General features: G+C 33.3%; 2 protein-coding genes across 2 annotated transcripts; one reads left to right on the top strand and one right to left on the bottom strand.

Moving 5' to 3' along the window:
* Positions 1–2342: 2342 nt before the first annotated feature.
* On the top strand, positions 2343–3907 carry LOC133689569 (leucine-rich repeat extensin-like protein 4). Its single transcript, XM_062109473.1, has one exon. The coding sequence runs from the start codon at positions 2573–2575 to the stop codon at positions 3800–3802; it is 1230 nt and encodes a 409-aa protein (XP_061965457.1). The 5' UTR covers positions 2343–2572; the 3' UTR covers positions 3803–3907.
* A 479-nt stretch (positions 3908–4386) lies between these two features.
* Positions 4387–8649, bottom strand: LOC133689570 (acid phosphatase 1). The gene is made up of 3 exons (XM_062109475.1): positions 8167–8649; positions 4952–5161; positions 4387–4764 (listed from the first exon to the last, which is right to left on the bottom strand). The coding sequence occupies exons 1-3, from the start codon at positions 8520–8522 to the stop codon at positions 4587–4589; spliced, it is 744 nt and encodes a 247-aa protein (XP_061965459.1). The 5' UTR covers positions 8523–8649; the 3' UTR covers positions 4387–4586.
* Positions 8650–9501: the final 852 nt, after the last annotated feature.

Raw genomic sequence — 9501 nt, 5'->3', positions numbered from 1 at the left:
GGGAGAGAAATGTTGCTGTGATGCATGCATATTATTTTGGGAAGTTGGTTTATTATATGCATGAATTTAATTATGGAATCTTTGATTTTATTGATAGCATGTGATTGAAATTTTAAGGTAGCATGTTATATCTTTTTGTACATCTTAAACGTGCACGTTGATAGGGGGCTTCTAATTTTTAAGATACATATTTTTTGTGATAGGGGAAGTATAATATTAAATGTTTTTTTTTCTTTTTATTGCATAAATTGTTTTACATCATTAAAAAAAATAGAGATTGTTAACCCGAAGGTCTCTAAGCACCTATAAATTAATTATTTTGATGATATCAATAATTAGTAAAGTTAATATGTTTTTCAAAGATTTAAATGTCGTAAGAATTTATTTTTCATATCAAAATGAAATAATATAGACTCCCTGAATGCAAACTTTACTTGAAGATATAAACATATTTTCGTGCAATCAAGTCTTTATAAAATTTAATTTGACATCATAAAAATAAATTTTATTCAAATTTATTTTTAATTTTTAATTTTTACAATCTAGAAATATTCTTATTGTCAAAACCTATAAATAGTGAAAAATATCTTATAAAAAATTCTTTTATTAAATATTTTGATATTATTACTCAATTACTTTTTAAATGAAAAACATGAATTTTTATCGAATAACCTCTTGCATTTTTTATTGCCAAAAAGCTTTTTATTCATTTTTTGCTAGAAGACTTTATCATCTAACCTCTTGCATGTTTTTATCAAGTTTTAACTAAAGTGGTAAAGTTGTAATTTTTAAAAGAATTGTACTTAAATCTTTTTACCTTCAAGAGTTAACTTGTAAGTTGTTAATTTATGTTTTACTCAAGTTCTTGTAATAACTCCTTTTCTTTTAAAACTAGTGATAGTCATTTGATGGAAAAACACATAAAAATCAAAATATTTTAATTTCATCTTTTTTTTATGTGAGTAGCTACCAAATGAAGAACCTATAATCCTTTAAAAACTCGTGAGAGAAAAAAAAATAATTTTGATGTCATAAAAAGAGTAGTGTATTAATAAAGTCTTGTTCTTTTAAAAAATCCGAGTTGATGGTAAATACTTAAATAGAGGTTTAAGGAATGAAGAAGATGATTGCACAAACCCGTGTTTTTATTTTTATTTTTTTTCTATCTAATTTTATTTATGTCTTGCATATTAATTGTTATTGCTAAAATTTAAAGTGTTAAAAATTTAAATTTTTTAAAATATCAGAGTTTCGATTAAACTTTAATTCAAACCTCCTACTCATAAGTGCTATGTGTTTGAAAGTATGATTGTGATTGCTTTTCACTCAAAAATATATTAAAATAAAATATATCAAAATAATATTTTTTTTATTTTTTAAAAATTATTTTTGACATCAGCGCATCAAAATAATTTAAAAACACCAAAAAAATATTAATTTAAAGTAAAAAAACAAAAAAAAATCAAATTTTTTTTAAAATATTTTTGAAACGCAAAAACAAACTGAAAAATAAAAAATACAAATTCTAACAAGTCTACCAAAGCAACAAATTCAATGCTCTATAAACTATCTTGACAAAAAAAAAACTGAAGATTTTATTTTTCAGACGAAGAATCCCTTAAATATCCCATCCACTTCAAAAATCAGAGCTCCAATCAATTCATTCAATTATCTTCAAACAAAAATCATTAAAGTACCCAATTACAACACTACATTCGAAAAGACAATTAAACATATCTAATTAGGTTAAGCAATAGTTAAAATGTGTATGGAAGTCTGATTTTTATTGATTGACCACTCAATATTGGATTATTTAGGTTTCTAGCATCGAAATTTACTTTTCAATATTGATAATTTATTTTTTTTATTCAAGAAAAAATACAAGATATTATAACAAAATAACCCTATTTTTTTTATTAAAAAATATACTAAAACCAGTTTTTAAAAATCTCGACTAAAGAAAACATTTGTAAGTGCTATCAAGTTCTAGACAAGAGGGATTCTAATTCTACACGAGACGACAATTGAGTTAAATAAATCTTTGACTATACAAGACAGAGACTATGATTTTTTAGAGAAAGAAAGCGGGACAAGAAAGTGAGAGTGTGAAAATGGTTCTCTCACGAGGACAATTTATTTATTTTATTTTTAAAAAAAATTAGCTAATAATATGATATTAAATATATTATATTTTTTTTTAATGAAAAAAATTGAGTGATTATCTATCTATTGGTCACGGTTATCGTGAACATCTCTAAAATTAAAATGAACGCTGATATGTAATGCGAAAGCTGCTGTACGGTGGAGAAAGCCGGAGCAATCCAATCGTTAAAATCAGCCACCACTTTTAAAACTTTTTGTTGGTTCTGGTGAGTAATTAAATTCTCAACTCACCTAACAGCTCTCCCATCATGAATTCTTTCTCTGAGTCAAAATATGCAGAGAAAAAGACACGAGGATAATAAAATGCAAGCATAGAAAGAAAGAAAGACCCCACCATTCTCACTCCCAAGTGCCTGGGACCTTGGTTATTTAGACAAACCTTTCCAGCAAAGCCATCAAATAAAACATCATGATGGAGAAGAGCTGGCTTCTGGCTTTTTCCCTCTTCCTCCAAATAATCCCAAGGGAAGCCGCTTTTGGTATTGGTGGCGGTGTGGGTGTCGGGATAGGCAATGCAGGTGGTGGTGTGTGGATCGGTGGTGGGATCAGAAGTTCTCCTACCCCATCACCCGGCTCTTCGGTTTCAAACCCGAACAGCGCTTACGCTGCTCTTCAATCATGGAAATCAGCCATCACAGATGACCCATTGAAGGTTTTGGACACTTGGGTTGGCACCGATGTTTGTGCGTATAAAGGAGTCTTCTGTGCAGATCCACAAGATGACGACCCGGGTTCAGTTGTTGTAGGCATAGATCTCAACCACGCGAATCTCCAGGGCACTCTTGTCAAAGAAATCTCTGCCCTCACAGACTTGTCTCTCCTTCATCTCAACAGTAACAGGTTTTCTGGCACACTACCTGATACTTTCAAGGACCTTATTTCTCTTCAAGAGTTGGACCTGAGTAACAACCACTTTTCAGGTCCCTTCCCAACGGTCACTCTATACATTCCAAATCTCATGTATTTAGACCTCAGATTCAACAGCTTTTCAGGGCCTATACCTGAAGATGTTTTCAACAAGAGACTTGACGCAATTTTTCTCAACAATAACCAATTTGATAGCCAGATTCCTCAAAATCTGGGCAGCTCTCCTGCTTCAGTGATAAACTTGGCAAATAACAAGCTCAGTGGAAACATTCCAGCTAGTTTTGGGTTGATGAGCTCCAAAGTGAAGGAGATTTTGTTTCTCAATAATCAGTTGACAGGCTGCATTCCTCAGGGAGTTGGGCTGTTCACAGAGATGCAAGTCTTGGATGTGAGCTTCAACTCACTGATGGGTCATTTACCAGACACAATTTCTTGCTTGAATCAGATCGAAGTCCTGAATCTGGCACACAACAAGCTATCTGGGCAAGTACCAGAACTGGTTTGTTCTCTGAGAAGCCTTGTTAATCTGACAGTTGCCTCCAATTTCTTTTCTGGGTTTAGCCAAGATTGTGCCAAGTTGTTCTTCAGAAATGTAGGTTTTGATTTCTCGTTGAATTGCATTCCTGGAAGAGACATGCAGAGGCCTCAACCAGAGTGTAGTGTGATACCAGGAGGAGGATTGAGTTGTCTCAGAATCCCTTCCGCTCAACCTCTTATTTGTGGATCATTGCCGCAGACATTAGAAGCAAATATAAGCCCATCTTCTCCATGAACCTCCCACTAGTCTCTTACCAATATTGTACTACAGGACCTGTTGCTAGCTGAATGCTGCTGTCTCATTAATTAATTAAATAATACTAGCAGTCATGATTCACAACTCCCCGATTAATTTCTTCATGAATTACGTACGCAGATTTTTGTTGGATTTGGCTAACTTGCATTCATAAAAGAACGTGATCGATAGAATTGCAAATCCTATTAGTAGTTTTAAATATAATAATTTGAATTAAGTGGAAAAAATAAATTTTATTTTTATCACATATTAAATTATGATCATTTAATTTAAATTAAATTATTTGGATCTGGTAAACATTAATGAATATGAGAGATCTCAATCTACATCCCTGAGCTACCACACCGCACTATGTCTGTGTCTTGTCTTGGATTGGAAGGCATGAGTACCTCTGTAATAATCAGGTTTGATAACCATCATATACAAACAACCAAGAATGTATTTCACCGAAAAAAAAAAAAAAAAAAACAACCAAGAATGTTGTCAGGCTGACATGCTTTTCTTAACCAAAACCTGGCCACCTTAACGAGTCTTATAGCTATAATTATCAATGCAATGCGAGCTAGAACGTAATGTAGCTAGTAGTTTCATACATATGGTATTTTCAGTTCCATAATATCCCATTATTTTGCTTTGTGTTTTAATTCCAATCTTGTTTGAATAGTGCAGCTGGGCTCTTCTGATATGAAAGAATATCAGCATTCAGCTAAGAAATACAACGTCATCATATCACATAACCCAATTGCCCAGTGGTCATCTTTTGTTATGGAATGTAATATAGTGGATTTGGGAGTTTAAAGGACCTCTCTGAAACAGCAAAGCCATACAAGTCACTCCACTGATCACCGGAGTTCCCATGAATCCTGTATCCTTCATTTACCAACTCCAATCTCCTCTGGGATTTGTAAAATGTCGCTGGTTTTCCCTGATCTGAGCTCTCCCTGCATTGTAAACCATGGACTGATCTTTAACCAATGATTCAATGGCTATGTAACATCAAGAAGATGAGATGTATGAGGACAGCACCAGGACTACAAATGAAGGCAAATTACTTTTGTCTCGTTTTATTTACTTGCAACATTCATAAATGAAGTAAATTATGACCTCAAGTCACTCTCCATCACTTACCTCAAAATCAGCCTTTCCCAGTCACTGTATCCTTCCAATCGAAGATTTTTCACAGTGGCATTCCTTTGATGTTCACTTCGCCCGGTTAGCATAAATACAGTGAATCCCAGTTGCTTTAGCTCCTTGTACAAATTCAGACTTGCTTGTAAAGCAGGTGCCTCAGCTAAATCCACCCACTCGTCAAAAGATAATTCATCAAAGGGTTCAGATCTGTGAGAAAAACATTGTAAGCTTGTCGGCATTGATCAACCAGTATCTACATATGCATTTACAACAGCAACTAAAACAGCTTACAGCACAATATGAAATCAAGCAGTCCCTGGAACCAGTTTAAGCTGTTCAACTTAGTCCCTCTGTTTGAAAGAATCTTGGTAAGGTTAATTGAGCCTATGTCTAAAGTATACTTCTCCAAAAAAAAAAGATGCCTTTAGTGGTAATAGAATCCCATTATTCTGAACTTTTTATCGACTACGTCAAAATATTACTCTTCAAGCATAAAATAATGCTTTTCTGGGATTTCATCAAGGAAAAAAACTGACTGAAGGAAAAAAAAGTTCAAGCTTGATCAGAAGTTGGTGAAGGTGGAATATTCCTATTCCAAATGATTGCTTTTGGAATTTAAAAAAAAATTAAGCTCATAAGAGTTGCATAGGATCAAATAATAGTACACACTGTTGGGAATGGTGGCACCTACTTGTGGTGGGATCAGTGGCATGCTCATGAGCCGCTTGCCATATCTTATGGCACTAGTCTTAGTACAAAAATGACAAGCTTTCAGAAGTAATTACTAGTGATGATTGGCAATGGCCTTTTGCGGGGTCAGATAATATGGTAATTATTCAGGTTGCTATATGTGGCCTTCTTCGTCCCTGCCATTACTAAAGGACAATTCATCATGTAAGTCTAGTCCAAATGGGCAATAAACAATAAAAAAGTGCATGGAAGAGTATGAGGGTGAAAGGGATCGAAGTAAATTAGTGCAAGCTAAATTGGGGACTTCTACATATCCCTAGACTTAGCTTTATCTGTTGGCTATCTGTTCTGAATAAGCTCTCAACAAAGAGCAGATAGTTTGAAAGAGGCAGAGCAATCAATCCTGTCTGTGAGTTCTGCAACAGTGCAAAAGAAAATCGTGATGACAACTTCTTCTCTGGTGCTGTCACTAAAGGAGTTTGGAAGCAAGTTGTAGCTCTACAAGATCAGCAGGAAGATGAGAGAATGGAAGTCTGAGTTATGACGGGCCATTCAATTTCTGCAGAAAAAGGGATTTCCCGCTATGCTGGTATTGCCTGGTGTTCATACATTTACTTTGTTTGGAAGGCCAGAAATAACAAAGTATACGTTATAGTGCTGCAAATTTTTCAAGAGACTCTATTCTCAAGAACATTATCCAGGCTGTTTGTTATAGATTACAGAAAACTAGGATTCTGAATGAAAAACAATTTGTAATTCTAATTGCCTGTAGATTAATCTAGCTTGTTTTCAGTAGCATCTGTTGATGCTTTTAAAGAACACGAAACTGCATATACAGGAAGACATGCTACTGTATAAGTTGATTTTGATCTGTTAATATTTTCCATTTATAAAAAATATATATATATATATTATTATTCTCAAGCAAACAACGTCCAAGGAAATGGAATAATAGATGCTTAAGTTTTCTTATGCATTAAAATCACCTTATGTAACTTCACCATATCAATTTGGTTATTGAAGAGGATCAACAAGTATTACCAAAGGATCCATTAGAGCAGGGGCGGAACAAGAAGAAAAAAGTAAGGAGGGCCAAATTAAAAGAAATATTTTAAAAAAAGTAAAATTTTAATTATTTTACAAAGAGAGAGGCTGAGAAAAATTTCCTTGCAGGGGCCCGGGCCCCTGCCAGCCTCCCCCTAGTTCCGCCACTGCATTAGAGGTACCACTTGGACATATTACATGGTCTAAAACTAAGAAGATCCAAGAGGAATTGATTGGGTTGATTCAGGATGTTTGGGTTAAAAAGTTGTAAATTTGTTAAACTAGACTTTCATAAACTATTTGGGTCATATCTGGAGTTATAGGTAGAATTTTGTTACGATTTAAGTTAGATTGCAAACAAGATATCTCAAGCTTTCCATACATATATGGTATACTGAGTAACTCATTTAGACGACAGAGAACCACGTGTTTGAAGTCAGGCTTGAGATCTGCCAACAAACAAGGAAAGTTGAAAAATGATTGTTTTTAATGTGATTTGTAAATTCTTACAAGATAAGTATTTAATTATATTTAAAATTCTTATTTCGTAAAAATTCATTGTGCAGCAACAATCCTTATAATTTAGGGATTAAGTTGGTTTTGGACTTATTTTTTTTAACGTACAGTTTTATGCTAACAAACATAATTTTTAATTTGACCATTAGATCAGACTAAAATTTTACCTGAAGATTCCAAAAGCCTTGTTTCACATTAGGGTTAAGATTTCAAGGCATTTAGTCAAGAAAGCTTTGTAACAAAGCCTAGAAGCTACTGTGCGGGGTGTGAATTTAGTTTTCTAGTTGATTCCGCTAGGATACCATCAAAATAAAATAATTGCATAGCACTCTCTTTGATGGACTCGTTCCCCTCTGCTTTCTTTGCATCTTCATAGATCAACTTGCATAGAGAATCGACTTTTTTCATCCGATAACTTTGATGTCCTACTTTAGATAATCATTTTGCCGGATTCTTTACTGTGATCTAAATTTAACTTTCCTGGATTGTTTTCTATCTCATTTATGAGTTCAGGTTCTTACCCTCCGGGATCCAGTTGTGATAATATTAAGAGTCAATTTTACCTTTTTCATTCAGGGGAGTTAACTAAATCGACATGGTACAGGAATTTCTGGTAATGTTAATCCATTTTCTTACTTAGAAGAGCATCAGATGACATGCCAAATCAGCATCTCCTGTACTGTTACAAATAATCCCCTGTTGGTCTAACCATATGTCCCAACAACCGAATTAAGGAAGCCACAGAAACAAATATAGTTTGTTTGTTTGTAGCATACTTACAGTGAATTGTCTTCATGTTCTATTACTATTACTAATAATAGGGGTAATGTACACCGTATGTAAGTGATTGGGGTTTACCTTAGCTGTTAAACTTATTTAGGACCAACGAGATTAGCAAAAAGCCAGAACCCCATCAGAAAAAAGAAAAGGAAAAGAAGGAGATTTAATGGCAAATTGCATACCCGAATCCATGTACAGCATAGTAGGGCAGATTGGATAGCAGAGTCTCATCGACATCAAAGACCCAAGCATCCTTCCCATCGCCCGCAATCTCTACCGTCTTAGCGAAGCCAAGCGCGTAGGAGGCAGCAACCTCACTGTCGGAGCGGTACCCATCCCCTGTCATGTAGTCTTGCACGTAGGACACGCATCTGGAAGGCACATGATCCCAGTACCCAACGTCGTTTGTTTCCACAGAGAACCTCCAGCTGTTGCAGTAAACGTCGTGGTCTCTGGAGAGTTGAATGATTGATTGGGAAATGGTTCCCGAGATGAAGATGAAGAGCAAAAGGGAAAGCAGCGGCTGGGATTTAGTCATTCTTCAAGGAAAAACTAGATTGGATATGATCGAGCAACTTGTTGGTTATCAATTGTGAATAATGTTTTGCTCGGGCATTTACACCAAAAACAAAATATGCTAATGTTTAATTTGCCTAGATATGACTGGTTATTGGTCCGCGCTGAGCTATATGCTGCGGGTACTATCTCTGACTAATTTTAAAGTTTTAAGCACGTTTTGTTTATTAGAAAATATTTTTTAAAAAAAAATTGAATTTTAAAAAGATAAATTTTAGAAAAATAAATTATTTTCTGATATTTGGTAGTGTAATAGAAAATAAGTTAAAAAATATTTTTCAGTGTTTCGTTATGTTATGAAAAATGAACTGGAAAATAACTTATTAATATTTTATTTTTCTCAAATTTATTAAAATAATAAGAAACAAATCTTACAAATTAAAAAGTTGAATGAGAATGAAATTGAAAAAAAATATAATTTCATAAATTTATCTCAAATAAAACAAATAATAATCAAAATAATAGAGATCAAATCTAAAAAATAAAAGATAAAAAAATTAAAATAATAATAATTAACATTTCATAAATTATTTCAAAAAAAATAAATAACAATCAAAAGAATGAGGACCAAATTTGATAGATAAAAAATTTCAATAAAAAAATAATAAGAAAAAAGCAAATAACAATTATAAAAATGAGGGCCAAAGTTAATATAAAAATTAAATTTTAAGAGATGAAATTGAAATATAAATATTCAAAACAATATATATGTACATAGCAATTAAAAGTTTGAGGACCAAATTTGATATAATCAGCAAATAATATAACATTTCTAAATTTTTCACAACTTCCGGAAAGTGTTTTCCACCCAAATTTTCCAGGAAAACACTTTCCTAGAAACCAAGCTAAATTTTCCTTTAACTGAAAAGTGTTTTTCGTTGACCAACTTTCCTAATATCAAACAAACACAAGAAAGTTTGAAAAGTGATTTCCCGAAAAGT

The sequence above is a fragment of the Populus nigra genome, chromosome 3 (genome assembly GCF_951802175.1).
Source record: "Populus nigra chromosome 3, ddPopNigr1.1, whole genome shotgun sequence".
Taxonomy (NCBI): Eukaryota; Viridiplantae; Streptophyta; class Magnoliopsida; order Malpighiales; family Salicaceae; genus Populus; species Populus nigra.
This window is presented reverse-complemented; position numbering and strand designations above follow the sequence as displayed.

What these genes read in the sequence shown, in the direction of transcription:
- LOC133689569 (XM_062109473.1), top strand. Translation starts at nt 2,573, where the DNA reads ATGATGGAGAAGAGCTGGCTTCTGGCTTTTTCCCTCTTCCTCCAAATA.
- LOC133689570 (XM_062109475.1), bottom strand. Translation starts at nt 8,522, where the DNA reads ATGACTAAATCCCAGCCGCTGCTTTCCCTTTTGCTCTTCATCTTCATC. An exon ending in TATGCTGTACATGGATTCGG is followed by an intron (nt 5,162 to 8,166) that starts GTATGCAATTTG and finishes TTTTTCTCACAG; the next exon opens with ATCTGAACCCTTTGATGAAT. An exon ending in TGGGAAAGGCTGATTTTGAG is followed by an intron (nt 4,765 to 4,951) that starts GTAAGTGATGGA and finishes TTTACAATGCAG; the next exon opens with GGAGAGCTCAGATCAGGGAA.